Below are 18,926 nucleotides of genomic sequence, written 5' to 3' on the forward strand. Positions count from 1 at the left end.
ATGCATACAGGAACCTCCCTTCCCAGTCGAGTAGGAAGGCATCCGCTTCCAGACGGTCCTGCGAGTACATCCGAGAACAATATAGTGGTAGTTTGTGTGTCTCCGGAGAGGCAAACAGATCCACCTGTGGCGTTCCCCAGCGAGCGAAAACCTCGCGTAGAACTGCTGAGTGTAGAGTCCACTCGTGCGGTTGCAGAAGTCGACTCAGTTTGTCCGCCAGGCAATTCCGTTCTCCTTGGATGTAGACCGCCCGGAGGAAGATGTTCCGGGAGGCCGCCCACTCCCAGAGGCGAAGAGCTTCGGAGCAGAGGGGCCATGACCCCGTTCCTCCCTGCTTGTTCACATAATACATTGCCACCTGATTGTCCGTGCGGACGAGGACCACCTGGTCCTGCAATATGTGAACGAAGGCTCGAAGTGCTAGGAAGATGGCTCGCAGCTCTAGCACGTTGATATGACACTGACGGTCTTCTGTCGACCACAGGCCCTGCGTGCGAAGACCGTCGAGATGGGCTCCCCACGCGTACTCCGAGGAGTCCGTGGTCAGGACCTTGCGAAAATGCGGAGTGTGAAACAATAGCCCCATGGACAGATTTGAAGAGTCTGTCCACCAACGCAGCGATTTCCGCAAGGGCGGAGTTACCGAAATGAGGCGAGACACCGGGTCGCACTCCTGACGCCACTGGGACGCGAGGGTCCACTGAGGGATCCTCAGATGTAGCCTCGCAAACGGCGTGACATGTACCGTCGATGCCATATGGCCCAGCAGCCTCATCATGCGCTTGGCCGACACCCTCGATAGTTGGGAGACCTGGCGGCTCATCCGTACCAAGGTTTCCAACCGCTGGGTCGGCAGGTAGGAGCGTAGGCGCACCGTGTCCAGCACCGCACCTATGAATTGAAGAGACTGCGACGGCCTCAACTGAGACTTTGGAAAGTTTATCTCGAACCCGAGAGTTTGCAGGAAGGCAATAGACTGTCGGGTCGCTGAGATAACCCCCTCCCTGGTCGGGGCTTTGATGAGCCAATCGTCCAGGTAAGGGAACACATGGAGTCCACGTGACCTGAGGGCTGCTGCAACCACCACCATGCACTTCGTGAATACTCGTGGGGACGCGGCCAGGCCGAAGGGCAGTACCCTGTACTGGAGGTGGAGGTCCCCCACCTGGAATCGTAAGAATCTTCGACAGGCGGGGTGCACCGGAACATGGGTGTATGCTTCCTTCAGGTCGAGGGAGCACATCCAGTCCCCTTCCCCCAAGAGGGGGTACAAAACCGGGAGAGATAGCATTCGAAACTTCTCCCGGGCCAGGAATTTGTTGAGCTTCCTGAGGTCCAGTATGGGGCGCAGGTCCCCGGTCTTTTTTGGGACCAAAAAGTAGCGGGAGTAAAACCCCGTACCCCACTGGTCCTTGGGGACCGGCTCGACCGCCCGAAGCTTCAAGAGGGCTTTGGCTTCGGTTATAAGGGTCGGTAGCTGCGAACGGTTGCAGGGGACTAAACTTGGGGGACTGTCCGGCGGCGAGGACACAAAGTTGAGCGAGTAGCCCTCGGAGACGATCCGGAGCACCCAAGCGTCTGAGGTAATCCCGGTCCATGCCTCCCGGAAGGACCGGAGACGGCCCCCGATAGGAAGGGGTTCCTGTGAAAGTGCGGAGGGGAACCCGCCCCGTCCGCTCAGCCCGTCAAAAGGAAGGCGCGGGCTTAGAAGGGCCCTGCGCCTGGGCTTGGGTTTGTCCTCCTCTGCCTCGCTGAGACGGACGTCTCGGAGGCGGTCTCGAGAAAGCTGGGGTCGACTTCTGAGGGTATCGGCGCGGCGGAGGCCGAAAGGGTTTCTGCGGCGGGGGTCTAGGTTTGGGGCGGACCAGGGATGCTAGAGAGCGCTCCTGTTCCGACAAGCGTTTGGTCGCCGCATCCAATGACTCGTCGAATAACTCGGACCCCACACAAGGCAAGTCTGCCAGGCGTTCCTGCAGGTTTGGGTCCATGTCTAGGGTGCGAAGCCAGGCCAAGCGGCGCATGGCCACCGCGAGGGCCGACACCCTCGAAACCAGCTCAAAGGCGTCGTACACTGCGTGGAATAGGTACAACCGCAATTGAGACAGGTTGGACATAAACTTATCGAATCCTGCTCTTTGGGAGTCCGGTAACGAGTTTCGATATTGAGGAAGGTCCTTCACCATACCACGCAAATAGGAGGAAAAGGTGAAGGCGTAATTTAGAACCCTGGTGGCCATCAGGGAATTTGAATAGAGGCGACGGCCAAACTTGTCTAGGGTCCGCCCCTCCCTGCCTGGTGGAACCGCCGCAGAAACCCGTGAGGGCTGTGATTTTTTAAGAGCAGACTCCACCAGAAGAGACTGGTGTGAGAGCTGCGCCTTATCGAACCCTTTAGGGGGAATCGTCCTATACTTCGATTCCATTTTTGAAGGCACGGACGTGACTGTAAGAGGGTTTGACAAGTTATTCAGCCAGGTTTGCAGAAGGACACTGTTGAGAGGGAGTCTAGGCACCTCCCTAGGAAGAGTGGGGAGGTCCTGTTCCTCCAAAAATTCTTTGGAATACCGAGAGCCTACCATCAGGTCAATCCCCAGGGCTTGGGCCATGTCCTGAACGAAGGATGAAAATGAGGACGGCCTAGCCTGGGGAGACGGGGTTCTCGACCGCCCAACCGAGGAGAGGGGGGAGGCCTCATGGGAATAATGAGGATCCCTAACCGATCCCGAATCCCAGGATCCCCTCTCGAGGGCCCTCGAGGGGGAAGGGGAAGTTATCCTCCTCGCAGAGCCCTTGGGTGAGGACCCAGGGGTTCGTGGGACACTCTCCCGTTTCCTCGGCGAGGCGGCCCGGGAAGATTTCCCATGAGGTGAGCGGAGGAGCCTCGGGTTGTCGAGGCGCAACTCCGACACCTGCAGCGCCTCGCCCCCGAACGACGAGGAGCGGTCGCGCCGAGGCGAGCCTCGGGGTCGCTTAGACTTCCTCGATCGACGCCCCGTCCGAGGTCGCGTCGAGGGCGAGGCGTGTCTGGAAGACCCGGAGGAAGAGGAGGAAAGACGGCGCACTCTGCGCAACTTTTCCTTGGGCCTTACACTCCGCTCAGGGGGTTCCCCCGAGGTCGAGGTCCGGGGCGGGGCCGAGGCCGAGGTGAACGGGGCCACCGTACCCGAGACCGAGGTCGCCGAGGTCGGGGCTCCCGAGGGAGCCGAGGCCGGGGCCTCCGAGACCGAAGGCGCCCCGGCCGAGGTCGAGGCCGCCGGAACCGCAGCACGCTGCAACACTTCCAGGGCTCCCGACAGCTCCGATGAGATCAGAGCTCGGAGGAGATCCTGGAAGGCCGGAATCCCCACGAAGGTGGGGAGTTCCGAGTCCGGGGCACACTCCCTGGAGGGCGACCTCGGTCTCGAGTATTCCCTCGGGGTGTGCGGAGTCGAGGTCCGATGCGGGGCCGGGGTCGACCCACCCGCCTTGGCCTGACTCGAGGATGGCTTCTTTGCTGAAGGGGATGGAACAGAGGACTTACCCGAAGCTTGCTTCACTGACGACGCCTTCGAGGAAGAGGGCCGAGGCGAGGCCGAGGCCCCCAAGGACGCCGAGGCCGAGGTCAAGGCCGGGGCCGAAGCCGAGGCCGACGTCGAGGCCTTAGGTGCGTCGACGGCGAACAATTCGGCCATTCTTGCCTTACGGCGACGGAGGGCCCTGTTTTGGAAGGTAGCACAGCGATCACACGAGTCTGTCGGATGTTCGGGCCCAAGACAGACAATGCACCACCGGTGAGGGTCGGTGATGGAAAGCAACCTTTCACACCGGCTGCACTTTTTGAATCCCGTAACAGGACGGGACATCCACGAAGAAAAGGAAGAAGGCCGGGAACGTACCGACGTCCCGCGGCCACGGATTCCGGGAGCCCCCGGAGTCCGAAGAAAAACGAAAGACTTTTTTTTTTTTTTTTTTTTGAAAGGAACCGAAAAGAAAAACAGCACCGCGAACTAATTCGAAGGGAAAACAAACTAAACGCGGCAGCTAGAAGGCAAAAACACTGGAGCTCAGATCCACAGGGCTTTCTTGCTCCGCGGAAAAATTTGAACTGAGGACCACGAGGTGGGATGCGCCCTCTAGTGGGCGAGAAGGCATGCACATGCGTGGTGCAGTGTGCAAACTTGAAACTTCAATCAAGTTTGCTTGAAAAGCTGTCCGCGCCGGGGCTCCGTAGATGACGTCACCCACATGTGAGAATATCATGCCTGCTTGTCCTGGGATAATACATTAGCATCCATTCATGAAGCTGTTTCTCCTACCCTGTGGCTAAACAAAAATCTAGAAAATCTTACACAAATTTAATATATGCACCTTATATACATCGATTTACATTTCACATTGACAGATCACCAATCTACTATTACCAGGAAATGGTCTTTGGCTCCTATTACTTTCATGACCAGCTTTGGATATCTGTTTTATTCAACTAGTGACTAAATATATGTTGCACTTTCAATTATTATTCAGTTCTGAAAGAGTAACATATTACATAAAACCTGTCACTAATTAGCAAAGCCTAAAAAACACAAAACATTTAAGGCTCCTTTTACTAAGGTGCGCAAGCATTTTTAGCACACGTAGGATATTACCGCACGCTATACAGCTAGAACTAATGCCATCTCAATGTTGGCGTTAAGGTCTAGCGCATGGCAATTCAGCGCGCGCTATTCCACGTGTTAATGCCCTAACGCACCTTAGTTGAAGGAGCCCTTAATGTGAGCTCCCCTCCCCCCAAAAAACATAGTTGCTCTCTTTTTTTGTATATCATATCATGTGGACTGCGAGGTGACCAATTATATTATTTTAACTAATGCATTCATATCTTCAAACCTCTTTTTATACAGGTACTCATATTTGAAAGGTATAAGGTGGCAAATACCACCTTATACGCGGGAGCGGACTGCTGGGCATGATGGACCCATGGTCTGACTCGGCAGAGGCCATGCTTATGTTCTTAAAAACAAGCTCTAACATTGTATTCAAGTTTCATTTGTTCTTTACTACAAAAAATGATAGTACTGTATATTTTTCTAGTGCTCTTAAGATCTCATCAATGTGTGCAACTTCACATTCATTTTTGCTGAATTAGACTATAACAAAAAAATTTCAAAATCAAATTCACATGAATATGAGCAATATTCTTTATAATTACCTTATTTTGAGAGTTCTTGTAGTTAAAAGACTACAACTATATATGCAAAATGTATAGTAAATACACATTAATTATTTTTGTGGTAAATGAATTTAACAAAGGCAACAGAATCAATTGGGTTTTCTACTTTGCTGTGAAAGACAGCACAACCAAAAGTGTTCCACAACACTAATCATGCAGAAATATTTTAACTACCCATTCGAGAAAACATTTAATTAAATAACAGAAATCGGCAATTTAACCGCCTACTTTACTTACACATGATAATTTGCCTATTCTACAAATATATTATAGGGTGGTTAAACAAACTCTCTTTTGAAGTTTATCATGAATAGAATAGTATAAAGGCATAAACTGGCAAATATTTGAATACTAAAATGTTTTCATCATCGCTTAGACCCCCTTTTACTAAGGGCTCCTTTTACTAAGGTGCGCTAGCGTTTTTAGCGCACGCACAAGATTAGCACGTGCTATAGCGTGCGCTAGCCAAAAAATTACCGCCTGCTTAAAAGGAGGCGGTAGCGGCTAGCACGCGCTATTCCACGCATTAAGGCCCTAACGCACCTTTGGAAAAGGAGCCCTAAGTGTTTTAGCGCAGGTCACTGGGGAAAATGTTCTGATGCTCATTCAATTCCAATAAGCATCATAATATTTACAGCGGCGGCAGCGCTACCACGACTTGATAAAAGGGGACCTTAAAAAAGAAAAACAAAAAGAAAAAAGTCAACTTACGATCTGTAGAACAATAACAAGAAAACAATGCAATTCAGGTTGCTTCACCTGCTAAGACCTGTTTACAAAAATATCAGAGTTTATTACAGTTGAATGGTCAAAAACTTAACATTTTAAAACCACGAATCCCTGCAGCTGCAAAACAGCAGGCTAAGCTATGATGGTCCCTGCACTGAATTTGAAAGCAATTTGGGTACCGAGTATCTTATAAGAGGTACTAGGGGGGAAAAAAAAGACCATTTGTAATATCCAATAAAAGAAAATTATTGCCCCAGAAAGGATTACTTGGTAGGATAAGTGGCTTTAGCCTCAAATTGTAAAGAACCTGATTGCTCACTACTGCATGCCCCAGAGAAAACCATATTCAGTTACTAAACTCAAGAGAAACACAGTTGAAGAAGAAAAATGTAGCGTTTACATATTTTTATAAGAATTCTTCTTATTTAGGGATTTACCTTAACTATCAAAACTATAATTTTATGCCTACCAACCACAAAAACCATTTCTGCTACCAGTGTTTGCTTAGGAACATGACCAGTAAAAAAATTGTGAACCTCTGAAGGAAAACTACAAATAGCTACTGACAAGACAGTGGTGTAAAGTACATGATTTGATAATTTGCAGTGCCTCATAGAAACACCTTTTATGAAACAAAATGGCCAAGAAAACAGCCAACATATAATCTAACCAAAAAGAATTGCTATCAAGCAAATTCTCTCTTACCATCCTAATGAAAATCTTAAAAGCGAAATCATATCACTGTTGCTGCCCCTCTCCATTGCTTCTCTGCTATATCCATACACCTTCTCCTTATTGTCATTTTACTGGCATTCATACCACCACACGTCATTTTCTTGTCAAATCAAACCAAAATATTCTTAACCATCAGCTGTTGTGGGAAGAGGCAGTGGCACATGATATTTTTATACATGTGTGTCTCACATGTTTTGACACACTTTACCATGAGGACCAATTTCTCTGACCAAAAAAAAATAAAAAAAATCACACAATTTTCTCTATTTTATACTTCTGTGATTGTATTTCTGTCATAAACACTCAAACTAAGAAATCTATTTAAGCACTCATTTTGTTTTTTTGAGTTATTTAATATAGTATAACACATTTTTAAAATATTTAATTTCCATCAGTGCTCCTTTTGGGTATCCGTTTAAATGTACAGATATGCTATTTTAAATTATCCTCAACTACTATAATTTATCAGAATACACAGAATAGAATTGCTCCTTCTAATAACAATCATTTCTGTCGACCTGCTGTAGAAGTCCTTCAGAAATGATGAATAGTGGCTGCTTAAAATGTCACAAATTATTCAAACTGTATTTGTTAAACCCCAAAATAACACTGAGAGATGTTGCTTTTATAGGTTTGTTGTTTTGCTGCCTTTACAATCAAGCACATACCCCATTTTTCATCAAAAACTAATTTCCAATAAAACAGGATAATAGCAGTAAGGAGAACATTATTGAAAAATTAAGATTTCTTTAAAAATACAAATAATTTATTCTCAGAGATTTAATTGACCTGGATATGTATTTAATGATTAGACAGAACTGTTGTTTTGAAATCACTTCTGAGTCATTTTATCCTTACCTGCAGGCACAAACCATTACTGCAGACAGAGTCTGTTCCATTTCCTAGCACAGACTTGAAGAAGCATCACATCTCAGAGAATGTGACTAATCTGGGGGTTTGCAATTCCTAAGCTATTTGCAAAGGACACTCCCTCTCTAAGAAGAGCAGATACAAACACAACCAAATTTGTGTCCAACGAGCCAGATTTAATTCCATGAAAACTATTTGCTTTAAAATGCTAAACTACCCATTCTCTGCAACTGACATTAAAAAATGTGCATTTGCTAGTCAAGAAATACAAAAACAAAGCAGAGCCTTCAATAGCAGCATATTAACACCAGCATTATGCTGGAAAGCATTTGCATGCTGCTGCTGCTTGTGCTTAAGTCAAATAAATGTTTAATTCCCCTACATAAAGACACAAAGCTTTAACACATTCAATCAGTACGATAACCAGCATGCAGAACAACTACAGTGTTAGCAAACGTGACAAAAATGGTCCTATGCTGGGAGGGGGTAAGGGAGTTAGCAATGCTACACCATTAATTGTTCATGCAAGAGATGTAGCTGTACCTTTCTGAAGAGGACGACTTCTCAGAGTTAACTGACATCAGCAGCTCAATCTTCTGCTTGATTTCTGGAAGAATCAAAATATATTCACCACCACGATTGCCTATCCCAAAACCTATCAAGAAATTTCTGCCTATCTATCCCCTTTTGTTCAGAATGAGGCCAGCAGATTCACAGTAATTCTATAAAAGCTGCAATACAGTGGTGCTGTACAGAAAAAGAAAGCTCCAGAGGACTCAGGCCTCGCAGAACTATGCACATGACTGTTTGTGAAAGCAGGAAGTACCAATTCTTTGAACCACAGGGGTGTTTGCTCTTTACAGTGCGAACTAAGCTCTTTATTTTAGCAAATGATGTTCCCTCTAACAAACAGATTACAAATTGAAACACTGATATCAGATACTAATGACAGAGAAAAGGATGGTTTCCTGGACTTGTGTGCTATAGCTTTATTACTCAAACAGCTTTGCTACCCAAATTTTGCTTCTTTCCAAAAGCCCAGAAAAATATGGCTCTGTGATTCATTTTTTTTTTGTCACAAAGAATCAAGCCTGAAATCTGCATTCCAATCTAGGATTAGAAAAAAATATTAAAATAAATCCTTTATGATTGATATTCAAAGATTTCATTGCCCACCAAAAACAGATCCTCAAATACTTTGGAAAATGTAAAGATTTCTCCTACGGTATTTGTTTAGCCTTTACAATTCTAATCCCTCAAATATTATTATGCTCAGCACCAACAAATAGCAACAGCCTCTTGGGGAGACTCTAAGGTTCTAAGTATATCCACGTATTAAAGCCCTAATAATTCACTATTGAGAAAGAGGTTAATTTTACATACGGCATCTAGACATTTTAGGGGTTAAGAGTGTGGAAGGGGGAAATTCCTATACCATATATAAGCTCACTATGAAGCACAAATTATTAGGATACAGCCCACAGACAGACATAGTTAAAGTACAACGGGCATGAGACCCAACAAAACCATAAACTCAAAATAAAATTAACAAGCTGCAGCAGTTCCTGAGTTCTTCAAGAAGAACATGACAGTCAAATAGAATTCTATTTTAAGATTTTACATACAATTCATCAATATTCAATGCAGCATAAACAAAAATTATTATTTAAATTATTCAGTTAATAGTTAAATTACAAAATCATGTTCTTTCATACCGGTGGGGAAGGAGGGCCCTGTAGAGTCTAATACAAGTCAAGTTCTCCAATAATGAAGACTTCATGGGGTGGGGGTTACTACCAGAATCTCCAGTAACATCACTGAAATGTCTGCATGTAATACTACTAAATCTAATCTTCACTTCACTATTTTGTTAGGTCTTAACAGCATAGGTCCAATCCACCTACGCTGGAAACAATAGCAATGAAGAAGGCTGCAGAGTTGTACCCAACTTGAGGCTACTCAAATTTTCAAGTACAATTGAAGAACATCAGTACTCAACTAATTGCTTCACATCAAACAGCTTGTTCTCTTGGAAGAGAGTAAGGATCAACTGCAACAGCAAACAAACAAAGTGAATTGCTGGCAACACCAGTACTATTCAAAGACTGCAAGTCAACCTGGAAGATCTAGCTATCTATCTATCTAATTGCAAGCAGAGGACCAATATCTTGCCTCACCAATTTGCTTCTTTTAAGGTGTAGATAAACATGTGAGCCAGTTGATGTAGTATATCTAGAATATCTAGATTTTCAGAAAGCTTTAGACAAAGTTCTTCATCAGAGGCTCCTGAGAAAATTAAAGAGTTATGAGATAGGAGGCAATACTGTATTCAGTTGTGGATTATAAATTAGTTGGACAGAAAACAGAGCATAGGGTTAAATAGGCACTTTTCTCAATGGAGAGTAAACAGTAAAGTGCCGCAGGGATCTGCTCTATGACTGGCGCTATTTAACTTATTTATAAACGATCTGGAAATTGGAATGAGTGAGTGAAGTGATTAAATTTGCAGATGACATTGAACTGTTCAAAGTTGCTAAAACACATGCAGACTATGAAAAATTGCAGGTAGATTTTAGGAAATTGGAAGACGGTATCCAAATGGCAGATGAAATTTAATGTGGATAATGCAAAGTGATGCACACCGGAAAGAATAACCCAAATCATAGTTACCAGATCCACCTTGGAGGTCAGCGCCCAAGAAAAAGATCTGGGTATCACTTAATACACTGAAACCTTCCACCTAATGTGGAGTGGCAGCCAAAACAGCGAACAAGATGCAAGGAAATATTAGAAATGGGATGGTAAAAAAGACTAAGAATGTTATAAAGCCCTTTTATCACTTTATGGTATGGCTGCACCTTAAATACTGTGTGCAATTCTGTTAATCATATCTCAAAAAGATATAGCAGAATTATAAAAAGGTACAGAGAAGGGCAACAAAAATGATAAAAGGAATGGGACTACTTCCCTATGAGAAAAGGCAAAAGAGTCTAGGGTAGTGCTGCCCGATTCAGGAAAAAAATTTCAATTCGATTCAGCCTATTGAATCAATTTTTCGATTCGATTTGATTTGATTTTCCTGCCCAATTTTTCTGCCCCTCCTCTGACGCAAAGGGCCAAGGAGGAAAGATGTAAAGGAATTCCTGAGTTGGCCAGGGCTAAACCAATGTGTCCAGCCCTAAACTTCCTGGCTCAGTTCTATAAATAAAGAAGCACTTGACTTACAAGCTCTGGGCTGAAGTCAACAAGTCTATTGCTGGCCTGCCCAAATGCCTCACAATGAGACCAAATGCTCTCTGTGAGACAGACCACTCTCCTGGGTACAGGACTTGGCAACTGAAAAAGTACACATTTTCTACTCTGATCACATGCACCGCAGAGAGAGCCTGTAGGTGTAGCTCTACCCACCGAAATAGTAGCCGAGCCTTCTGACTCAATTAAGCACTTCTGGTGCCTCCATGTCAGTTCTCATATGGCACCATCATGGCATTGTCGGAAACCACCCTAACCATTTTCCTTCAGAGAGATTTGAAGAGCTCAGAACGTCAAACATATGGCTCGAAGCACTAGACCAGGGGTGGGCAACTCCAGTTCTCGAGAGCCGGAATCCAGTCAGGTTTTCAGGATTTACCCAATGAATATGCATTGAAAGCAGTGCATGCACATAGATCTCATGCATATTCATTGGGGAAATCCTGAAAACTCGACTGGATTCCAGCCCTCAAGGACTGGAGTTGCCCACCCGTGCTCTAGACAGTTGATCAACCAGCCCTTTTGATGGGGAGTCCACTAGCCCTTGATGGAGCGGACCCCACAATGAGCACCCCACCTGGAAAGACATGTCAGTCATGAGAAAAATCCATTCCATGACTTGAAGAGACATGCCCTGTATTAGAGCTACTCCCTGAATCCACCAACACAGGCTGCTCCATGCTGGCTCCATCTAGGGAAGGGGCATCTTGAAGGGTTGACACTGAGAGGACCAAAGAAACAGGGCACAACCTCCAGGAGGCTGCTATGAACCCCAGTATTTGAAGGTAATGCCAAGCAGAGGGGTTCGGAAGTGCTAAAAGATCCATGATCTGTGTCTGGAGCTTCTGTTTGCATGGCTCAGGAAGAAAAACACATACTTGGATCAAGTTGAACCAAACTCCTAGATATTCTAACATCTGAGAAGGCATTTGTTGGCTCATCTTGAAATTGACAATCCAGCCCAGGTACTGTAGAAGAGACACTACCATCTCCACTGCTTGCTCGCACTCGTGTCTGGACAGAGCTTTGAGCAGCCAGTCATCCAGACAAGAATGAACTTGGGCCCCCATTCTTCAGAGATGAGCTTCCACTACCAGCATCACCAGCACAAAGGGGAGGACTGCAAACTAGAAATGCTACTGGAGAACATGAAATCTGAGATATGGAGAAAAGCATGTCAAATCCAGAAATGCAAAAAAGTCTCCTGGAAGCATTGCTCTGATGACCGAACGCACTGTCTCCATTCAAAAGTGAAGAATCCGCAGAAAAGCACTGACCGACTTTGAGATCCAAGATGGGTCTCCAGTCCTCTGAGCCAGGCTCTGGCACAAGGAAGTATAAGAAGAATCTGCCAGAGCTCGATTAATTCATTTTTGGACACCGGCTCTATGGCTCAGATGTCCAAGAGATGCTGTAGAGTAGCCAGGACCATGGACTCCTTTCTCTGGTTTTCTGGCCAGAGAATCCAGAAAAAAAGGGGGACACACAAAAGAAATCTATTTTTTGTCCCTTCTGTATGATTGATATTCAGCACCCACTGGTCCGAGGAGATCCGTTCCCATTCCTGGTAAAATGCTGACTATCTGCCTCTAATGGGAGGAGGCACTGTCGGACGTCTGGCACCATTGGTACTTCTTGAATTGGAGTAGATGTAGTGGTGCCTGAAGTCCTGGGAATATCTCTGGGTTGAGGAGCCTGTGGAATTCTGGCGAAATCTGCGTGAGGGACGAAAATTATTGTGATCCCCCCTAGGGGACATCGAGGCTTGCCATGCTTTTTTGAATTCCATCACTGTTTTCCTCTCTACCACTTTCCTCGGGAGGGCATTCCAGGCATCTACCACCCTCTCCGTGAAAAATAATTTTCTAACATTGCTCCTGAGTCTTCCTTCCTTCAACCTCAAATTATGCCCTCTAGTTTTACCATTTTCTCTTCTCTGGAAAAGATTTGGTTCTATATTAATACCTTTCAAGTATTTAAACATCTGTATCATATCTCCCCCAGAGTATACATATTTAGGTCTTCCAGTCTCTTCTCATACTTCTTTTGGTTCAAACCCCTTACTATTTTCATCACCTTCCGCTTCAAATCTTTTTATATCCTTCATCAGATACGGCCTCCAAAACTGAACACAATACTCCAAATAAGCCTCAATAATTACCTATATAGGAGCATCAACACCTCCCTTCTACTGCTGGTTATTCCTTTTTCTATACAGCCTAGCATCCTTCTGGCTAGAGCCACCACCTTATCACTGTTTAGATGCCTTTATATCCTCAGAAACAATCACCCCAAGGTCCCTTCTCTCCGTCTGTGCTTATCAGCCTCGCACCTCCCAGCACATACAGTTACCTCGGATTTCTACCCCTAAATGCATCACTCTGCACTTCTCTAATTAGAAAATGAAGGATGTAAATTAAAGAGCTAAGGCCGATACTGGCAAACTTGCACGGTCTGTGTCCTATACGTGGTAATTTGGTAATAGGTAGGGGAGGGCATCAATGGGATCTCTACTAACATGGAACATGATGATGTTACTGGCAAGACTTTATGGTAGATATCCTGTAAGCAGGATGGTTGGATAGACTGGAGTGAGCTTGGATGGCAACTTCATCATTTGGAACTTAGGACAATACCAAGTGGACTTTACAGTCTATGACCCAGAAATATCAATGAAGAGACAAGTTAATTTGATCAGGTATTTTTAATGGGCAGGCTGGATGGACCGTTCAGGTCTTTATATGCCATCATTTACTATGTTATTATGAATGGCCAGTAGGAAAAAAGGAGGTATTGATGCCCCTGTTTTAGACGCTGGTGAGGCCTCATTTAAAATATTGTGTGAACACACTTTCAAAAAAGATAAACAGGATGGAGTCAGTCCAGAGGAAGGCAACTAAAATGATTGATGGTCTATATCATAAAGCATAAGGGGACAGACTTAAAGATATGTATACTTTGGAGGAAAAGCAAGAGGGGAGATATGATAGAGACATTTAAATACTTATGCGAAGTACTCATTGTCCGCTCCCATAAATATACATGAGGCAAGTCTCTTTCAATTGAAAGGAAACTCCAGAGCAAAGAGGACATAGAATCAGGTTAAGAAGTAATAGGCTCAGGAGTAATCTAAGGAAATACTTTTTTACAAAAGAGTGATAGATGCATGGAATAGTCTCCCAGTAGAGGTGGTGGAGAAAAAGACTGTCTGAATTCAAGAAAGTGTGAGACAGGCATGTGGGATCTCTTAGGGAGAGCAGGGGAAAGTGGATGCTGCGAATGGGCAGACAGGATGGGCCATATGGCCTTTATTTGCCTTCATGTTTCTATGTTTTTAAAGGGGCTCCAAAACTCAACAAATTTTTATTTTATTTGCAATTTATCTGTACATTTTAATCAAACTGACAGAAGAACTACAGTTTCGGACTATAGATTTATCCGAGGCAGCAAGCAGGTGCAATGAAACACTGACAGGGCAAGTCGTACAGACTCCTATGTCTTCTAACAGAAAGAAGATTATCAAGGTAAGAATCTGTTCTTCCATTCTTTTGCAAAGACTTGGAAGTCTGTACTCTAGGTGACATACCAAAACAATACCCAATGTCTAAGGTGGGGCAGACGAGCTTGCCCACAAAACTAAGGGCCCAAATGTATTGTCCTCCCATGCTACCATGTCCACTTTGTAAAAGTATGAAGCATAGACCAAGCATCTATTCTACATATCTCTTCAGTCAGAATTGTTCAGGCTTCTGCCCATGAAGATGCCACACTTCTGGTCAAATGAGCTTTGATAGAGATAGTCAGAAAGACAAAAGTTATTAGTCCTTTCCAGATAATGAAGTAAAACTCTTCACATGTCCATCCTCTGCAATATCCTATCTTGCTTAGTCAAACCCATAGGCTAAACAGCGGATAAATGAATTTCTTGGTTAATGTGGAAGGCTGAAACAATCTTCAGCAGAAAGGAAGGGACTATGCATAGGGAAATCATAAGAACATAAGAATTGTTGCCGCTGGATCAGACCAGTGGTCCATCGTGCCCAGCAGTCCGCTCACGTGGCAGCCCTCTGATCAAAGATCAGTGCCCTAACTGTGACTAGCCCTACATAAGAACATAAGAATGGCCCAGCACCTGTGATCCTGAGGTACGGCTCTCTGCATGAAAGAACCTGTAATTCAAGACCCTTCTCACTGAAACTATTGCTATGAGAAATACTGTCTTCATCTTAAGGTCCTCTTGCAGCGGTTCATAAGAAGGCTGACTAAGACCCTTCAGAATGATAATAAGGTTCAATGATGGGAAAGGTTCGCATATCAGGGGCCGCAACCTTAATGCCCCCTTCAGAAATCTGGTTACATCTAGATGAGATGCCAGCAATTCCTTCCCCTCTCAAGCTTGGAAGCATGATAAGCCTATCACTTGAACTCTGAGGGACACTACTGCCAGGCCTTTTTCTAAACTGACCTGTAGAAAAGCAAGGATCACAGGAGTTGGAACTCTGGAAGGCTCTCTACATGATCATTAGCTCACCATGCTGGAAAGCCTTCCAGATTTTTGTATATCCATAAAAATAGCTATACTGGGTCAGACCAATGATCCATCTAGCCCAGTATCTTGTTTCCAATAGTGGCCAAGCCTGGTCACAAGTACCTGGAAGAAACCAAAACATTAGCAACATTCCATCCTACCACTCCCAGGGCAAGCATTGACTTCCTCCATCTGTCTTAGTAGCAGACTATGGGCTTTTCATCCAGGAATTTGTTCTAACCTTTTTAAACTCAGCTATGCTCATCACTGTTACCAATCCTTTAGCAATGAATCCCAGAACTTAACCATTCATTGAGTGAATAAATATTTCCTCCTATTTGTTTTAAAAGGTATTTCCGTATAACTTCAAGTGTCCCTTTATTTTTGTAATATTTGAAAGAATTAAAAAAGGGGGGGGGGAATTAGCTTTCACCTGTTCTAAATCACTCAGGATTTTGTAGATCTCAATCTGCCCCCCCCCCCCCCCCCCCGTTAAGCCATCTCTTTTCCAAGCTGAAGGGTCCTAATCTCTTTAGCCTTTCCTCATATGAGAAGAGTTCCATCCCCTTTATCATTTTGGTCATTCTTCTTTTAACCTTTTTGAAGTCTGCTACATGATTTTTGAGATACAGTGATCAGATTTGAAAGCAATTTTCAAGGTGAGGTCACACCATGGAGTAATACAGAGACATTATAATATTCTTGGACTTACTTAACATCCCTTTCCTAATAATTCCTAGTATCTTATTTGCTTTTTTGGCTGCCACTGAACATTGGGCAGAAGATTTCAGCATATTGTCTACAATGACTCCTATATCTTTTTCTTGGGTATCAACTCTGAAAGTGGACCTCAGCATCTGATAACTATGATTTGGATTATTCTTCTCAATGTGCATCACTTTGCATTTGTCCACATTAAATTTCATCTGCCATTTCCTAAAGTCTTCAATTTCCTAAGGATTCCTTGCAATTTGTCTTCAATAGCTTCTTAAAATATATTCTGTTACTGCATAACATCAAAGACCCTGGTAAAGCATTCCATATCTAAGGGCCAGACAGTGATATTGCTGATGCCCATGTTTCCATGTGGCACATTCTAGTAACTGTAATTTCATTGTTGATTGAGAACGTATGGTGTGCATTGGTCTATGTTTCTGTAAAATTTGGTTCAGATACCATGGGACTTTCCCATAGACTACCTAGTGAATGATCATCAGGGTAAAATGCCTGAATAAATTCATGTAAACCGTTCTGAGCTCCCTTGGGAGAACAGTATAGAAAATTGAATAAATAAATAAATATTTTATATTCAATATGATATAACACTAGAAGCCAGTGTAGTTGTTTCAGCACAGGGGTAATATGCTCATATTGAGATGTCCCTGTAATTAGTCTTGCTGCTGTATTTTGAATTACCTGCAATGCTCGTATCCTTGTTTTTATCATACATATCAATAACGCATTACAAAAATCAATCCTGGAAATCACTAGGCTCTGTACTATAGATTGAAAATTGGAGCCAGATAACATTCGTTTTATCCTTGTCAGAATACATAGTTGAAAAAAGGCTGCTTTAATAACCTGCAGCACATGTTCCTGCATACTTAGATGAGAATCAAAGAAGACTCCTAAAAGACTCATATGTGTCATTAAAGGGAGTTTCATTGACTCCAATTTCAGCTCTTGTAGCTTTAATAACTCTTCATCTTTTCCAATGAACATGACCTCCATTTTCTGCAGATACAATGCTAATCTATTCTCACTCATCTAGTTTTCAAATTTTTGCATGCATAATGTCAATTTATCAACCACAAAAAGAGTTGCATATCATTTGCATAATATGATAGTCAACCTCTAACCCTTCCAAGGTCTCTCCTAAGGATGCAATATAGATATTAGACAGCAAAGCTGAAAGGGCAGACCCTTGCAGGACCCTTAGTTAATGATATTGCATAAGAAACCTCATGTCCATTCTTTCTTGACCACAAATTTGTGATTGCTAAAAAATGACTAGAACTACTTCAATACCGTGTCTCCTATTCCTCCTATCTGTAACTTATTCAATAATGGGTCTATATCCACTGTGTCAAAGGCAAAGGAAATAGCCTGATAATATGAATAATTATAGGCCAATTTCAATACTGCCAGCAATATTGAAAATTATTGAATGAGTAGTATATGGATTAAGAGAGTATGTACAAAGAAATTGGTTGGATAAGCATCAATAAGGATTTAGGAAAGGGCATTGAGTGAAGCCTCTGATGTCGCCTTTAGATATGCTTTGGTGAGGGTTGGATATGGGATATGGAAAACCTTTTGTATGGTATCGTTGGATCCAACTGAAGCTATACTAAAGCTTCGTCCCACTTGGCAGGACTAAAACAACGCACCCTGTCAACACAGCTTTACTAAAGGCAACTTCTCCTCTGGCCTGAATGTTAGTCTTGTAATATTTCACAAAAGAATGCAGCGAGGACCAAGTGATTGCTTTGTAAATATCCTTAGGGCTGATCACTCAAGCTTGTACCCAAGAAGTCTCCTAACTCTAATTGAGTAAGCTCTGAGACCTGTTAGAACCTCCTATCAAGCACTAAAACATGGAAACAATCCAATGGGCAACAGTATATTTTGAGGCAAAAATAAATGCACATGCAACCACAGAAAGGTCACTTTGGACTCCAATCTGGCCACTGGCAGTGTGGTGGGCAATTGCTGTGTCCATCATAGAAGAGCCCTGCAATGAGAGGGCACAGGATGAAGTTAAGAGGTGATAGGCTCTGGAGTAATCTGAGGAAATACTTTTTTACAGAAAGGGTGATAGATGCGTGTGACAGTCTCCCGGAAGAGGTGGTGGAAACATAGACTGTTTCTGAATTCAAGAGGTCAAGAGACACGTGGGATCTCTTAGAGAGAGAAAGAAATAATGATTACTGTAGATGGGCAGACTAGATGGGCCATTTGGCCTTTATCTGCCGTCATGTTTCTATAACCAATGCAGAAGAAGACTGTATGCCAAGAGCTGACATGTTAAAGACTTGCTCAATTAACAATTCCACTTACAAATATTTTTATTTATTAAGATTTATTAACCGCTTTCATGAAGATACTCAATCAAGGCATTGTACAGCAGGTATAATTCAATTCAACATAAAAAACTTACCAATTTTAACAGCATAACAGTAATAAAATAACCAAATATAAACATAAATACAATGAATGAGGTAGAGTTAAAATCAGTACATTGGAACTTAATAATAGGACTAACATGAAACAGTTCCAAAAATATTAAAGTACTGAAATTCAAATGAGAGAGATATAATACATATACTTATGAAGCATCTAATAAGCACAAATCAGAACATTCAAACAACATAGTGGAGGGCAGCTCAGGCCTTAGAGATGCATTAGCGTCATATCTGAGTTGATAGTCTTTTTGATGACTCATCACCAGAGCATCCACTTTAGGGAGACAGAGAAACCTGTAGATAATGGAGTGGGAGTTGTGGAAGCAGATAGAATCTGCCCGACAAGAGGCTAACACCATTTGAGAGAGGGCATGATAAAACAAGACAACTTTACATTGCAGAAATCTTCAAGAATGGG

General features: G+C 43.6%; 1 protein-coding gene across 10 annotated transcripts in view; it reads right to left on the reverse strand.

Moving 5' to 3' along the window:
• SRPK2 (SRSF protein kinase 2) overlaps nucleotides 1-18,926 on the reverse strand; it is a 235,110-nt gene that overhangs the window by 194,262 nt on the left and 21,922 nt on the right. For 2 of the 10 annotated variants that reach the window (XM_033959740.1, XM_033959748.1), the window contains exon 3: nucleotides 8,087-8,150. The exons of 6 other annotated variants lie outside the window; for them this stretch is intronic. Coding sequence is in view for 2 of the 4 variants with exons in the window: in XM_033959748.1 (XP_033815639.1) it covers nucleotides 8,087-8,124 (38 nt within the window). In the remaining 2 variants the exon portion in view is untranslated. Of the gene's footprint in view, nucleotides 1-8,086; nucleotides 8,314-18,926 lie in introns of those variants that run through there. 2 more of the 10 variants (XM_033959741.1, XM_033959749.1) reach the window with 2 other exon arrangements.

The sequence above is a fragment of the Geotrypetes seraphini genome, chromosome 9, assembly GCF_902459505.1.
Source record: "Geotrypetes seraphini chromosome 9, aGeoSer1.1, whole genome shotgun sequence".
In the NCBI taxonomy this organism is placed as follows: domain Eukaryota; kingdom Metazoa; phylum Chordata; class Amphibia; order Gymnophiona; family Dermophiidae; genus Geotrypetes; species Geotrypetes seraphini.